We start from the raw sequence: 17,660 nt of genomic DNA, 5'->3' as shown, positions 1-17,660 counted from the left end.
TGTCTTCTTTTGAGAAATGTCTGTTCATATCCTTTGCCCACTTTTTGATGGGGTTGTTTTTTTCTTGTAAATTTGTTTGAGTTCTTTGTAGATTCTGGATATTAGCCCTTTGTCAGATGAGTAGATTGCAAAAATTTTCTCCCATTCTGTGGGTTGCCTGTTCACTCTGATGGTAGTTTCTTTTGCTGTGCAGAAGCTCTTTAGTTTAATTAGATTCCATTTGTCAATTTTGGCTTTTGCTGCCATTGTTTTTGGTGTTTTAGACATGAAGTCTTTGCCCATGCCTATGTCCTGAATGGTACTACCTAGGTTTTCTTCTAGGGTTTTTATGGTATTAGGTCTAACATTTAAGTCTCTAATCCATCTTGAATTAATTTTCGTATAAGGAGTAAGGAAAGGATCCAGTTTCAGCTTTCTACTTATGGCTAGCCAATTTTCCCAGCACCATTTATTAAATAGGGAATCCTTTCCCCATTTCTTGTTTCTCTCAGGTTTGTCAAAGATCAGATGGCTGTAGATGTGTGGTATTATTTCTGAGGACTCTGTTCTGTTCCATTGGTTTATATCTCTGTTTTGGTACCAGTACCATGCTGTTTTGGTTACTGTAGCCTTGTAGTATAGTTTGAAGTCAGGTAGCGTGATGCCTCCAGCTTTGTTCTTTTGACTTAGGATTGTCTTGGCAATGTGGGCTCTTTTTTGGTTCCATATGAACTTTAAAGCAGTTTTTTCCAATTCTGTGAAGAAACTCATTGGTAGCTTGATGGGGATGGCATTGAATCTATAAATAACCTTGGGCAGTATAGCCATTTTCACGATATTGATTCTTCCTATCCATGAGCATGGTATGTTCTTCCATTTGTTTGTGTCCTCTTTTATTTCACTGAGCAGTGGTTTGTAGTTCTCCTTGAAAAGGTCCATGATTGTATATTTAGAAAACCCCACTGTCTCAGCCCAAAATCTCCTTAAGCTGATAAGCAATTTCAGCAAAGTCTCAGGATACAAAATTAATGTGCAAAAATCACAAACATTCTTATACACCAGTAACAGACAAACAGAGAGCCAAATCATGAATGAACTTCCATTCACAATTGCTTCAAAGAGAATAAAATACCTAGGAATCCAGCTTACAAGGGATCTAAATGTTTTTTCTTGTGGGAATACTTTCAAGCATGGAATACTACCAAGGGAAAAAACTATATAAAAAAAAGTTATATTGAACTATAAAAAAATTAAAAGTTGATGTTTCAGAAAATACTACAGGCAAATTTTAAAGGCAGATGATAATGTGGAGAAAATGTCTGTAATATATATGATAGAGTTAATATTCTTAAGGCATAAAGACTGTCAGAAACAAACAAGACAACCCAACAGGAAAACGGCAAAGGACTTGAACAAGCAATTCACAAACAGCCAAAATACATTATCTTAAAATGCTCATTCTCACTAGAATCACAGAAATCCAAATGAGAAAAATAACAAAATGTCACTTTTGCTCATCGTGTTGGCAAATATTTTTTTTTAATGTCCATTATCCAGTTTTAGCAAGGGTTGGCACTTTTTCAGTAGGAGGTAGGATGGTAGATTTCAGGAAATGGGTGAAAGTAAGTATGGTAAATGTGAGTGGCTGCCACAAGGACAATCAGTATTTGCTGGACCTCCTGGAGGGCCTTCCTGATGCTGGAGACAATTTTTAGTGACTCCTGTCTGTATGATGTAATTTCCTTTAGCAGCGCTCAGGAAAAATTGAAAACTTGAATTCAAGGTGGTTTTGCAAAGTGAATGTGGTAAAATGGCAAGGGTGCTAGAGATTTAAAGCTAATGGCAAGATAGTGATGGAATATAGGCCAGGAGCAAATGAACTGAACCATTCATGTTACCAGTATTTATTGAGCACCTCATGAGCTGGCATATAAGAAAATTAATTACATTTGTATATTGATCTTTTCACCAATGACTTCACTAGAATTCATTTTTCTGGTTGTACAACTTTTTAGTTGATTCTCCTAGGACCTCAAAATAGACTATCATAACAACCATAAATAATCTAACGTCTCCTCCTTTAAAATATTTACAATTCATTTCTTTATCTGGTCTTTCTACCATGGTTATTATTTAAAAGTATTGGCAAGCATTCTTATTCTTCACTTACATAGAAGAATCACGAGTGTATCAGTATTAATTATGATGTTGGCTGCTAGTTTTATCTCTTTTTATATGGTTAAGGAAGTATTCTTCAATGACTTACTAAGATTTTCCCTAAACAATGTGATCAAATATGAGAATATAAAATTTATTTTATATACTCATTTAGTATATTTCCTAACACTGAAACATTCTTACATTCATGTAATAAATCATTCTTGGTTTTAATATATAAATGCTGAATTTTGAAGTTTTAAAACTTAAAAGGTGACTAATATATGGTTTTCACTACTGACTATCTTTAAAAGGTTTTATGTCAGTGTTATACTACCTAAAACAAACTGAGAAGCTTTCCATATATTTTTGTGTTCTGGAGAATTATCTGTTCCTCCTACGTATGAATGAAGTTCTCTATATAATCTGAATGAGGCCTGGCAACATGTTCTTTAATAACTTTTCTTCCTTCCTTAGGTATATTCACACTTTCCACTTCCTTTTGACTCACATTTTACCAATTTATGTCACCTTAAAAAGCATTCACCCTATTCAGATTTTTAGATGATTAGCATAAAACTGCATATGTGTACTCTCTAAGTTTTAATTCTCATCTGTGGATTGTCTCTAATTTCTAAAAGCTTTTAATTTTCTTTTTTTCTTGATTAAACTTGTTAGAAGTTTGTCAATTTTGTTTATCTTTTCAACAAATAATTCTGCTTTTGTTTTCTAATTTGTCACAGCAATTTAATTCCATCCTTTCCATTTATCTTTATTTTATTGTTCTGTTTCAAATTTCTTAATACAAATGCCTAATGCATCTATTTTCAGTCTTAAGGCCCGTATGTTTTCCAATTGGTAAAGCTGGAAATATGTTTACCCATGAGCTTTTCTACATAACGCAATCTGGCTCCTATCTCCACCACAGAACTAAAATTGTCCAGTTAGGTCACCTATCACGTATATACTGCCAAAGATAACAAGCCTCCTACTAGAACTCTTTAAAAGCATCTGTCATTATTAACCATGCCCTCCTTCTAGAAACTCTCTTCTCTTAGCTTTTCTGATAAAACCTTATCCTAATTTTTGTCCTGCCTCTCTGGCCATCCTCTCTTAGCATCATACTGTTGAGTTTTTCCTTCTCTTAAATGTCAGCGTTTCCCAAGACTGTGTCCTGGTAGCTTCATTCTTATAAAAAAAATACTTCCTAGTGACTTCACCCAAACCCATGAATTCAACTATCTCTTATATGTAAAACTCTCTGAATCCAAATGTATCACTCCCCTTTAGATAAGACCAATTCCAGAGGGATGTCTCATAGGCACCTCAAACTCAACTTATCTAACTTAGACGAAACCATCTTTATCTCCCAAATTGTTCCCCCTTTCTGCATTCTAGATATTTGTGGTTAGCCTAGGAATTATTCTAGATGACTCCCTCTCACTTACCCACATTCAGTCAGTCATCAAGTTTTGAAGATTTTATCTTTACCCTTCAAGAATCTGTCCCCTCTTGCCTATTCCCAGAGTCTTTCCCTTAGATCATGTATGAATAAAAACAACTGCAATACTCCTTTAATTTTCCTATCTCCAACCCAGCCTCCCCACTTATATATATAAAACACATCACTTTACTAGTGGTATTTTTTAATAAATGAAAAATGTGTTTATAGGTAACTCATACTCATGTTCTAGCATATTCTATTTGTTACTTCTATTTAAGATTACCCCATCCACTCCTTTCTTCACCTATCTAAAGCCTACCTGTCCTTCAAAGTTCAACTCTCTTACATCTCTCTGTGGAAAGCTTCCTCTCTGTAGAAGAGTACATATAGTTTGCTAAATATACTCCTCCTTTGGTGCTAGCATATACCCTAGGCACATGTCTTTCATAAATCATAGGATTCTATAATAACCAGACTTATTTGGTCATTTTCCACTAAAGGAGAAGCAAACTTAATGAGGTCAACAGACCTTGAGTGTTCATCCTTGTACTCTCAACATCTAGCACATATTTGTTCATGTTTAATGTTTGGGTATCATGTATAAATTATTTTAGAAGAGTTCTGTCTAAATAAGAACCATAAAAACAAATATAACCAGAAATGATTGTTAGTAAACTGGTGATGCAAACAGAAATACACAAGGCAAGAAAAATTAAGGTAGACATTCCAGCTCCACAAATTCATGTTGCTTTTCCAAATGAATCTGAGTCATGCATGTGGGTCAGAAAGTAGACTTAGGAAAGTGAAGATTGAACTTAGGAAAGTAAAGATTGACCAGGTATTCTGAACTAAATTGCTACTGACTATTTTATACTATATTACAAAACCCGGGCCTAATATAGCTAGCCTATTAGATAGAGTAGTACAATTAAAAAGCCAGCATGGTGATTGTGACACATCCTTGAAAAACTCATGTCCTCAATAATGAAACAAAAATAAAGAAGGATTTGATCACTGTAAATATATTCCTTAAGGTCCTACCAAAATACCCTGCTCAATTTAAGATATTAGATCTTACAGACCTTGTTCAGGTTTTTGTTGTTTGTTTTTTTGTGGGATGTGTTTTTTTGTGTTTTCATAAATAATTATATAACTCAGAGGAGCATAAATTTCATAAGGGCAAAACTGTAACATCAGGGGTAGAAATACAAGCTGTTTGGAAAAAACATTTTGTAAGAGTTCTGGTTTTCCAATCTATATGTCATCTTAGCCCCCAGCTAAATATAGTAAATTTGCTTTAATTATACAACTTCTGTGACAGAAAAAATGGTAGTAAAATTGGAGCCTAAGACGCTATCTCTAATTATAACTCGATGTTATACTGTTTCTGGAATGAAGACTATAAACTTAGGTACAATCAATCATCTCAAAATGAAAGTTGTTGGTGAAAGGAAGAACTCAAAGGAACACAGAATGTAATGGGAAAAGTTATAAATCAATAATAAAATCATTAAAACATCTTTAATGTGAAAGATTCACATTCAAATAATTTAATAATTACATTTTTCAAACATACCTTGTCCATTAATTTACTTGCATGAAGACTCAAGCTATTGAAGAATATTTTTTTGCTTAGCAAATGCATTTCTTCAATGGTAGTCAACAATGTAGTTGCACTATTTCCAACAATGCCACTAAAAGCAAAGGATATTTCAGGTTGCAAAACAGAAACTGAAACAAAACAGTTCTTTAACTGAGTAGAATGCTTTAAAAAGACCTAGATTTAAATAAAAGTTTTTATGTAAAATATAACCTGTGAATTACAAATACTCTAGTTTCATATTTTAAAAATCAGGATTTTTGCTTTTCTTTTGAGTTAGGTGACGAAAAAATAAAAACAAACTACTATGTTTTCAATATTTCACAATCTCTTTTAGCAAAACTGTGGGTCAGAACAAATATTTGTAATATATAAAACCCTATCTCTATTTTTCCTCTATTAGAGTAAATATACGTCTCGATTATCTAAGACAGTTAAATTTTAAGAAGAGCATTGAATCAACAGCTCTATTGATAAAATATTTAAATTGCATAAATACTGAGTTGTTCTTTTAATTAAAACTGTCATACTATATCAATAACACACCTATAAATTAGAGTTTCTCAATTTTTATACAGCTGCCTACAGAGCAGTATATTTAAACTGAAAAGTCTGATAAGTCTGAAAAGTATGATAATATTTTGAAATAACTAATTACATTAGGACATTCCATAATCCTCAATTTGCTATTGTATAAGGATATTTCTTAGACCCATTCAAGGAGGTTTCCCATTTTTGCCAAGATCTAAGACAAGTATGTATATAAAATAATTTCCAATTTTTTTCTCCTAATTCACACACTAAAAATGATTTTAACAACTTTCTAGGGGAAAAGCTTCTTAAGGATATGAAAATATGCTGTAATCCAGTAGGGAATTATAATTTCTAAAGGCATAACAACATCTTCCATGCCTAAAACATTTTAGATTGCTAAAGATGAATATAATGGCATTAAATACTACCAAACAGTAAGCTAAAACACAGCAAATTTACTGATAAATCAAAGGCCACATACGATATATTATAAAAGCAAATATTAATCTATGCAAATGTAATATTTCAGTACAATATTTCAGTACAAAATAAATTATATAAATTCTTACATAGTTCATGAAAAAAAGCAAATTATTAGTAAAATACATATATAGAGCAAACAGCAAAATACTAGCAAATTGCTAAACCAATAGCCATAATACTTATATTTTAAAGAAACAACAAGTATTTCAGTTAAAAATATTGTAAACCAAATACTAAAATAAACTGGATGGAATTCCCACATATGCCTGCACATGCAATAAAAACAAGTATTTCTCTGAACAAAAGTGTACATCAAGCAACAGAGGAAGCAAATTAAATGAAAACAAATAGAAACAATTTAATGAAAAATTTAGAGAGAGCTCAACATACATTTACATTTTTTTTTTAAAAATTTGTAGTTATCAGCTGTACTTTGCAGTTACTCAGATCTAGAATTTACTAATGTTTATTGAGCACTCACTATGTTCCACTAACTGGTCCAGATAATTGTAGACGTTTCTTCTGACATTTCATTCCATATTTCTATCCAACATGCTTATACTATTACTTGATTTTTCAGTTTTAGGTATTATCTACAAATTTCCTGATGTAGAAGATGAGAGTTAAACTCTCTTACACAATTCTCCTCCTCCACCACAACACACCCAAACTTCACTTTCCCCAGGCTTCCTAATATAGCCATGGGCACAGAGTTCTGGTAAATAACTATTCAATGTTTACATCATTACACTCACGTAAATACTATTCAGAGCTGACCAAAGAATCAGGGATACACAAAACAAGCCAATGAACAGGCTAGTGAAGAAGACAAACCCCAGTGTGACAGCCAAGCAGCTTGCAGTAGGCCTAAAGGGCAACACATCTAGACTGGAGGGGAATGAGGGCTCCAAGAAGGGTATCAGACAGGGGCAGGAGAGAGGCCGATTACCTGGTGGACTATATGGTGAGACAATGCAGTGTTGAGTTCTCTTAAATAGCTTGGATCTGAAATAGTGATAAGGGCATAGGAAAGTAAAGTACAAAATCAAAGTGTTTATTAATTCTAGGGAGAAAAGTTTTAGAGGAAAAGATATATAATCCAAGCATGCTCGAGTCCCTGTTTTTTGGATTCTATATCTTCCTTTTGTTGGGAGTTTTAATGTATAAGAGGTGAATTTTTTGAGATCTTGCATGCGTCTTGGTTTTTTCCCAACTTCACTGCTATTCCTTCCCAGTTTTGTGGTTTCTCCTCTTCTTGACCTCAAAATATTGGAGCTTCCCAGGACTCAGTCTTTAGCCCCATTCTTTATCTATACTCATTTCTCAAGTGACCTTACCTACTCTCATGGCATCAAATATCATCTATTTTCTGAAAACTAAGACATTTATAGCTTCAGCCCTGATTTCTCTCTGTATTATTTGCTCACTCAAAATCTCCTACTCTATGTTCACAGATACATCAAATCTGACAAGGCCAAAACTGAACGGAATTCTTCATTACCCACCACTCCCATCAACCAGTTCCTTTCCAGCATTCCCCATCTCAGCAAACAAAACCATTCACCTAGCTGTTCAAACCAAAAGCCAAGAATTCATCCTTGACTCCTCATACCTCACTCTATCTGGTATGTATACATATCCTATTGGCTGTGACATAAATTATCTCCGAAATCAACTACTGTCACCCTAGTCTAAACTCATCATCATCTCTTCTCAGGACCACAAACTGCTTTCTAAATATCTTCCTTATTTTCCCTTTTCTCTCATTACACTACATGATTCACAGAGTATTCAGAGTAACCTTGTAACACGAACCTGCTCAGGTCACTCAAAACCCTCACATTTTTCCCAATCTTATTCACTCAGTATGAAATCTAAATATCCACTATGGCCTTCAAAATCCTATACGAGCTGGCCTCTCTCTACCTTTCTTATTTCATCCCCCTCTACTCCTTCCAATTCACTACACTCCAATTCCTGGTCTTCTTTCTAGTCCTCCAAAATGCAAGCTTTTCCTAGCTTCAGTACCAGAGTGTATTTTTGTCCTGGACATTCTTCCCCAAGATCTTTTCATGCCCAACTCCTTCATATTATTCACATCTGTATTCAAATACCACCTCTACTGAATGGCTTCAAAAATAGTAACACACACATATATCTAGTCATTTATGGTCACTCCCTATACTTTCTATTTCCTTTCTCCTGCTTTATCTTCAGTACCCTTATAACTACCAAAAATTATTATTTTATACTTGCTTGTCTCCCCTACTAGAATGTAAGTTTAAGCTCTGTTTTGTTAATTACTGTTTCCTTATTACCTAGAAGAATGGCAAGTATACAGTCAACTTTTTAATTGAATGAGGAAATGTGTGAACAAGTAGAAAAAGTACATGCAAAAAGTCAATCAAAAAAAGATTTTGTCATCTTCAATATCATCTTCAAAGACAGAAAAATTACAATTATCAGAGCCTAAAAAACCTATTATCATCTTCAGAATCTGAATTTTTTTTTCTAACATTTTCTGCATTAGAAACTAACATATCAATATCTTTAAATAATAAATTTCATTTAGTCTCATCATGGACATTATTAAATAAACAATTTTAAAAATTATTTTACCAGCATTTTTTTATAACACAGCACTTGCTATGTCCAGCTTTCAGCTGTCCTTGTGTTTTCTAAGTATTTATTATTCTCTTATTATAGGATGCTATAATATTACAACTGAAACTAATTCATTGCTTTTGAATTACGGGAACGATGACAGTAAGTTTATATCTAAAATATTAAGGGACTAATCCAAATCCTATCTCTGATCAGTTTTGTAGACTACAGTTTGTTAGTTTTGTTTGAAAATCTACTAGTAAGATGTAAAATCCCCTTCTTAGCTGTTAAGTTCTGGGTGGCTACTATCTGTCACTAAGGAGTAGGTGATAACCTTACCACAGTTTCTTGGTACTCTGTAAACTAGTGCTCCTTCAACCTTTCCTGGCAATGTTAGTTATATTCTTCTTAGATTTTTAACAGTTGGCCTACTATTCCTGATACTGGCATACTGTATAACAAGTAATTTTTTTTTTTTTTTTTTTTTTTGAGACGGAGTCTGGCTCTGTCGCCCAAGCTGGAGTGCAATGGCCGGATCTCGGCTCACTGCAAGCTCCGTCTCCCGGGTTTACGCCATTCTCCTGCCTCAGCCTCCCGAGTAGCTGGGACTACAGGCGCCTGCCACCTCGCCCGGCCAGTTTTTTGGTTTTTTTTAGTAGAGACGGGGTTTCACCATGTTAGCCAGGCTGGTCTCGACCTCCTGATCTCGTGATCCGCCCGTCTTGGCCTCCCAAAGTGCTGGGATTACAGGCTTGAGCCACCGCACCCGGCCAAGTAATTTTTAAATAATTATTTAATGGAAAAATGTAAAAACTATCAAAAATATGGCTTGGAAAGACATTGTTTTAACATAACTACACATGTAACAGTCTTACAGTGACAGTTATAATAAAACTCAAGGGTATACCACCAACAGAGAAATGTAAAGCAAAAATGAATGCATATTTTGGAGTCAAAGATTACATTTTATATAAGATGAGTGGTTCCTAATCAGATAAAGTTGCTGGTATGTAGCGAAGATAAAGCTATGGTTCTATTTTATCAGTTATAGTAAACTAAATGCTAAACAATTTAGGTTATTTACATCCAAAATAGAACATTTAATTCACTATGCTCTATTGTGAGTATATGGTGTAGTTGCGTTAGTTGCCTTGGATGTCTTTTACTAATGCAGGAAGACTCAATAAAGATTTACGTTATAGACTTATATTGTTATATAAGCTGTGTGTGTGTGTGTGTGTGTGTGTGTGTAGTTAAGCTTGGAGAAAAAAGGAGAAAGGAAATAATAGACCTTAAGGCACAGCATGTATAATATGCATATAATGATTTACATGGTGTGGAGGTTCTACTAGTTATGCTTAGTCTATACTTAGTGTATAATTACCATACACAATATATAAAAAAAAAATCTTATACTGTGCTCTAACTGAAAGAAACAGCACATTGGATTTGGCAAGCACATTTTGCCATTCCACTTACCTGATTGTATGGTGATAAAATTTGAGGAGATTAGAAATTTTATATAATAAAACTGCCCCAGGTTCAGCAACTATTACTTGCTCAATTCGAACCTATTGAAATACGTGAGAGGAAAGTAAACATTTCTTAAAAGTATAACTTTCTTTCATTAATAACATACAGTATGAATAGAATAACAAAGACAAACTTTTATTATTGCAGAGATCACAAAATGCCTCCTAAATAATTTCTGAGTAGTAAGTCATACAAGATGGTAAAGTAACAAACATTTTAATATAGATAAACTCTACAAAAAAACTGACCCATTATTTGCAGGATTTGATTCAAGCCAGTTGTTACCAGAAATATCAATACATTGAGATCATTTGAGATTTATCACCAGTATATAATGGAATTTGGTTCAATACTAAATTGTAAAGGCAACTGCTACATCCGTAAAACAGATTATCAATGAAAACATACTGCTTTATTGCCAAATATTCAAGAAAAAAATTTCCAGTCTATAAATTATTATATCAAGTTTGTCTATTAATCAAAGAATAGAAAAGTAGACAAATCTTGAATTAGCACCAACATATTTGCCAAATTATAAGATTACCAGAGCAAAATCAGATCTAGTTCAAGATTAACTTGATCTGCCTCAAGATTTAGCAAATATGAATCTTTTCTAACTAAATTTCATCCTTCACTGATCTTTCTTTTCTCTTATTAATGAATACAATCTAAACTACACTGATAAATGCTTACTTAAATATTGTATGTGCCCTTAAGCTATTGCTTACATTATATCTTCTTGTTTCCTAACTAGTTTCTAAATACAAATACAGTATAGACGTTATGTCTTCTTCTGCCTATTTTACATCTCTGTAGCATCTGGTAGAACAGTATACACACAACAGATGTTTAATAAATGCTTTTAAAAGTTGAACTTTCTCTGTATTTAGATTTTGGCATATGTCATAAAACAACTATGATTTGCTAAAATGAGATTTTATATCTGCATACAAAAGCCTCTTAGATTATATAAATCAATTTACATTAATATGTTTATGAAATTGGTTCATCTGTTGGTATAGGTAATAGACTATCTAACTACCACAATACCATGGATCATGAACGGCATTTGAATTTAAAAAATATATTTTTCCATATTGTAATTTATTTTTAAACCAAGACCTTAACAGTGACTTAAATTATATGTTATATCAATAAAAGTGATATTTTCTTAATTTTAATATAATTATTACAGGAAAATATAAAAAATGTTAATTGTAGACAAACAGCTCTTTACTAGCAGATTTTAAACACCATTTCAGCTATATGGCAACCTGCCTTCCAGAATTTTGAGGCATCAAGAAAATATTCTTAGTTCTAACTCCCTTAAGAAAGAGAGAAAAGAGGGGAGAGAGAGAAAGAAAGAAAGAAAGAAAGAAAGGAAGGAAAATAAAAGAGGGAAGGGAGGGGGGAAGAAAAAAAAACAATTTCTATCTCTCTCAAATACAAAGGTTTTGAGGGAAAGTGGCAATAAACAATACAACAGCTACAATACAAAATGCAACAGAGAAAGGCTGGGAAATCAGGAGACTGACAAATAATACACCAAGAATGCTTTGTTTGCCACACAGAAAGAAACACTCTGCCTTATGAGGGCTATGTAAGAGGCTAACCATTTTCAACAAAACCCAACAGTCACAGGAGAAACAACAACAGACAAGAGAAACAAAAAGTAAAGAAGGTCAAAGAGACCAAAGAAGTGGTGGTAGCAGCAACTGGGCTGGAAATTATCACTGTGATGACAGTGGAGGAAAAATCATTAGCAGAGCTGGAAAGCAGCAATGGGAATAATGGCTCAGATATAAAGTGTGCTGGAACAGATCCTGGCACATCATAAGCACTCAATAAATCCTAACTGCATTGTGAGAAGCAGCATCAACCATAAAGGCAGATATTAAAAGTAGCAAAATGGGCTTCAGGCACCCTGACAGCAGAGAAGGTAGGGAAGAGCTAAAAGAACAGTGGCTCTCCTCTCCAAGGCCAGAGAGAAAAAGTAAGAGCAAGAGAAAGAGAGTGGGTTTGTGTTCATGAAGGGGACATGGGAAGAAGGGAGGACTAAAAAAGATGATGATGAACTTCCTTTACCTTAGTATCACAGACAGCTGCTCAGGGTAGACATCTGTTCCTACGTATACCTCAATCTGAGGGCCCAATGACTATGTTGTGTACAATATTCAGCTTTATTTTCCATGCCATTGATCTTTTACATTATGCCTGCTTTCACAGAACCCGCCATAATCTAAGGTCTGTAGCATACACTACCCTAAAGTTTTTATTAAAAGAGAAAATTCAAATGATAGCTGGTAATCTATCAGCAATCTAAAACATTCACATAAAAGAAGGATTTTATACCCATGGGCTTGAAAAAAAAATTTTAATATATTAGTTCTGATCTTTCTAGCTACAATTTTGGAGTAAAGACATGTACAAAGTAATAGGGTTGATGCTGATGAGCCATGGATAGTATCCTCTACACAACATATGTAATCTTAAACTTAGAGCACCGATTCTTTAAACTGGCAATAGGTTTACAGATCTTATCTTAATGCATACATTTACAAATATTTAATCTACCACCTATGATGCTTCACTTTACTAAGACAAAGAAAAGATTAAACAAGGTAGAATAAATCAAATATATAGTTTCTCAAGGATTATCTCCCATTACCACTATAACCTTTTCTTTATGCTTCTAAAAATCAAAATCTCTTACTCTAAAAAAAAAACCATTTCTACAAAGAAGAATAATGGACAGAAAAGTAGCCATAACATCCAATATCATATGTCATTAGAAAAAGTTTAGTTGCTTATCAATTAGGAAGAAGAAATTTTGTATGAATGAGATTATAAAAGCAGATTGATCACTAGAAAAATTCAGAATTATAATTGCAAAAGGAAATATTAAAAGTCAAAATTTTTTTCCTCATCTAACAACTATATCACTGAAAATATAACCACCAAATAAAGTCATACAGAAAAAAAATTCCTAAAATAATGTAACACTGTCTATCAGTATAAAAGGAAGGAAAGTATGAAATTGCTGGATTATATATCACTATCAAGCTAATTTGATATGTAACTATTGTGAACACCTGCTAAATATTCTCTGGAGTATGCAATACATATTATCATCATATGGAAAGATTTCAAGTTTCTGTCATTTCAGAAAAGGAATTTTTCTTCATTTTACAACAAAAAGATACTTGTCTGCTTACTAGTGTCTTCTTTCCCTTTGGCATCTTATATTTAAATTTGCCAGCAGATCACAATAAGGTCCTACAATTGTCATAAAGATCTTTCTGAGTATGTACATTTAAGGAAGATGAAATGAGAATTTCTAAGTACATTTTAAAACAAAGGCAGACTTCAGTATATAACGTCTTTATCTAAGTGGTTGGTATTAGTTTAAACATTTTTGATATAATAATTCTTACTCAAACCAGGACAGGAAACTGAAAAGTCCATTATAACCCTTAGATTCTAAAATTATAATATTTACACAATTACTTTTTAAAAAGAAAAGGAAAAGCATACACCTACTATGTAGCCACAAAAATTATAAATTAAATTTTTTTTAAAAAAAGAAAGAACAGCTGTAAAAAGAAACATAATTACATAAGCAAGGAAGGGGGGAAGGTAAGGCAGATAAAGTAAAATTTATCTTTTACCTAGTCACTTTATCAAAGTGACTAGGAGTTTAACTATATGAAGTTATAAAAAGGTATAAAAGCATAGCAAAATAAATCTCATTTTATTCCTCCTTTTCTTCTATGTTTCCAGTAACTGCCAGTATACAAAATAAACCATATTTATAAAAGTTATATATGTCTACATCAAACTATGACAAGTAAATATTTCATTTGGGAGAAATAAGTAAAATAATTTCAAGATACTTTGCCATTTATTTTCTGAATATACAGTTATGTCCTATGAGATCAAGTTAGAGTAACAGTTAAATTTGTCAATATAATCAATTGTCACAAAGTGTGTCATCTGAGATTTCCTTGCCTGGAACATATACCAAAAAAAAAAAAAAAAAACCTTAGAAATAAAATAAAATTAATTTTAAAGTTCATTTCTTGAAAAAATTAATTAAACTTCTGGATTTCAATTTCCATGTACGAAATTGAAGTCAATCAAGGAAGTTGGTTTACAAGGAAAAGTAAACCAACAATTGCTAAGTATTCTCTAAATATTAATAAAGGAAAACAAAGGTATTTACCATCTGCTAAATAGTTAGTAAGTGTCATAAACTATGTACTTCATCTACACAGTCATCCTCACAACAACCCTGGATGATAGATGTTTTAACATACAGGTTCCACGGGAGGATAATTCAGGCGCAGAAGAGTTAAGCAGATAGAATAAGTAAACACAATTAAGTGGCAATATGGGAATTCTAACTCAAATTTGATTCCAAATTCTGTTCCTTGTACTATAAATAGTATTGCTAATACCAATACATATTATTTTATCCTTGGATTAATCATTATTTATTGCTATAAGCAAAAACTCTTCTATGTTTGAAGCAATCAAGTAAACAAAATATTCTTAGTAAATCTCTCTGTTAAGAGTTCATAGATTTGCTATTTAAATTTAATAGATTTTTTTTCTCAATCAAATAAGAAAAATTACTACAGGAAATATAATCTGTAAAAAATAGGTCAATATATGCAAACTACAAGTATTTCCAATTTTCTTTCTCAGAGAGAAAACTGGCAATTATTATTTTAAAATGTTTCTTATTAGTCTACATTAGTGTGCTAATTTGAAAAAATTATAGACTGTATTTGAGTTGGTATCAGTTTCTTAAGTTCCTACAAATAAGGTAATAATTTAACCAGGTACCATATAGCATATGTAAAAACAAAATATTTTACCTTTAGAGGCCTGCACACACCTTCAGTGATATGCCCAACAATTTCTTGAATATTTTCTTCAATACCTAAAATTAATTACTACATAATTAATATTTGTTTCCATATTATACCTTGCTTCATATAAGGTCAAAAAACAATTAATATATAATACATATAATTAATGGCACTAATAACTTTTAAAATAACCATAACAGGGCCGGGCGTGGTGGCTCGCGCGTGTAATCCCAGCATTTTGGGAGGCCGAGTTGGGTGGGTCACAAGATCAGGAGATCGAGACCATGCTGGATAACACTGTGAAACCCCGTCTCTACTACAAATACAAAAAATTAGCCAGGCGTGGTGGTGGGCGCCTGTAGTCCCAGCTACTCGGGAAGCTGAGGCAGGAGAATGGTGTGAACCTGGGAGGCAGAGCTTACAGTGAGCCGAGCTCGCGCCACTGTACTCCAGCCTGGGCGACAGAGTGAGACTCCGTCTCAAAAAAAAAAAAAAAAATTAACCATAACAATATTTTAGTAAGTCTGATATCTCTTGGGACATTACTAATTGTGTTAACATATTACTAATTGTGATAATACCTAATATGTGTCTAGAAAGCCTTAATTCATTTGATTTTGAGTTAATAAAATGAATATTTCTTTGTGAAAAAGATTAAATTTATAAGACAGAGAAAAAAAATGTCTGAAATGTATTCACTGAATGAAGTGATGCCAAGATGTATTAGCATTTATTTTACAAACATCTTGTTCCAGGCAGTACTGCTTAGCACATACACTGAGGGTATAAAGTTGAAAAATACACCTTGAAATCTTACAGAAAAACTAGTATTTTCCAAACACCAACTATTTATCAAGCTCTGTACTGGGCATTTGACATTTACTGCTTGAAACCACCTTCATTTTTACAGATGGAAAAACTGAGGCCCAGAAGATTGAAGTCATTCCTATAGAATAACCTACTTCATCTAACTACAATCTATTTTCTTCCTTAACACTGCCTTACATATACTTTCCTAAAACATCTTTAAGGAAACACATTTATTTAAATGGGATAATGAGAATAATAACAGAAAGAGAACCTAACAATGCACACTTTGCCAATCTAACATATGCTGAGTCTAATCTTGATACTGAAGAGTTAGAATCTATGAGGTTCGTATTACCACCATAACACTGACTCATCTTGCAGATAATGTGAACCACAGAGGCGTGTGGCTGAGCTATGTAAAACAGTCAAGTGATACCAAGCCACAGTGTCTCTCTTAACTTCCTATCAAAAATAGAACATTTTAAAATCATACATACACTAAACCCTCAAACTCTAAAACAGGCCTCCTTAGGTAATCACAACTAACAAGATTGGGAATTCTGTAAACAAGACATCAGCAACTCTCAACTACAGTTATTTTTCTTCCTTGACATCAAGACAAAAATTTTAAGTACATTGTATATATGGTGATGTAGTCTGGATGTTTGTCCCCTCTAAATTCATGTTGAAATGTAATCCCCAATGTTGGAGGTGGAGCCTGGTGGGAGATGTTTGGGTTATGGGAGTGGATCTCTTATGAATGGCTTGGTGCTATCCTCACAATAGTCAGTGTTGCTTAAAAGTGTGTGGCACCTCCCATCTCTCTGTCTTGCTCCCTCAATCACCATGTGACATGCTGGTTCTTCCCCTTTCACCTTCCACCATGACTCTATGCTTCCTGAGGCCTTCTCTAGAAGCAGATGTTGGCATCATGCTTCCTCTACTGCCTGTAGAACCGTGAGTCAAGTTAAACCTCTATAGATTACCAAGCTTCAGGTATTCCTTTATAGCAATGCAGAAACATACTAACCAATATGATCATTGGTTTTAAAATTTTAAAACAGTGTCATGAGAATGAAAAAAGAGGCTGGGTAGCAGAAATGAAAGAATTAGTAGCTTAAAGACCTTAAACAAGTCACTCAGCCTGTTTACACACAGATAAAACTAAGATAATACCACCTTGTACCTTTAAAGCGTCATGCAGAGGATTTGACATAATGTATGCTAGATATTCCAGAAATTTCTTAAAAGTGCCACAGAGGAGTCTAGGTTTGATATGAAAGGTCATTAGGGTTCACTATAAAACTGAACAGTTGAGTGACAGGACAAAGGTGATGGAAGAGAAAGTCTATTAGCAGAATGAGGGAGAATCTAGAGAAGAGAAAGACTCATCAGGACACTTATTGTACCATCAAGGTGTTTATCTAAGAAGATGGCAACAAGAGTAGAAACAGGGATGCTTGGGTTATTTTCAGGATTTAGGCATTAGCAATATAATCGGTGGACCCACCTTGTGTAGTTACATGCTTTAAGAGAGCTTCAAGGTGTTCCTTTTCAGAAGCAGTAGCTTGATGGAGCCAAGCCAACATATCTCCCACATACCTAATGAAAACTAAATGTTAATAAAGATTTCCTTTGGAAA

General features: G+C 33.4%; 1 protein-coding gene across 3 annotated transcripts in view; it reads right to left on the bottom strand.

Moving 5' to 3' along the window:
* The window catches only part of COG6 (component of oligomeric golgi complex 6), a 132,132-nt gene that overhangs the window by 81,261 nt on the left and 33,211 nt on the right, over window positions 1-17,660 (bottom strand). For all 3 annotated transcript variants that reach the window (XM_007960205.3, XM_037986773.2, XM_007960204.3), the window contains exons 10-13: window positions 17,529-17,620; window positions 15,215-15,279; window positions 10,281-10,372; window positions 5,157-5,274 (exon numbers count right to left, since the gene is read on the bottom strand). In XM_007960205.3, the coding sequence (XP_007958396.3) occupies window positions 5,157-5,274; window positions 10,281-10,372; window positions 15,215-15,279; window positions 17,529-17,620 (367 nt within the window). The remainder of the gene's footprint in view (window positions 1-5,156; window positions 5,275-10,280; window positions 10,373-15,214; window positions 15,280-17,528; window positions 17,621-17,660) is intronic.

This window comes from Chlorocebus sabaeus, chromosome 3 (genome assembly GCF_047675955.1).
Source record: "Chlorocebus sabaeus isolate Y175 chromosome 3, mChlSab1.0.hap1, whole genome shotgun sequence".
Lineage (NCBI taxonomy): Eukaryota > Metazoa > Chordata > Mammalia > Primates > Cercopithecidae > Chlorocebus > Chlorocebus sabaeus.
Note: the sequence above shows the minus strand (reverse complement) of the source record. Positions and strands in the feature narration are given on the sequence as shown.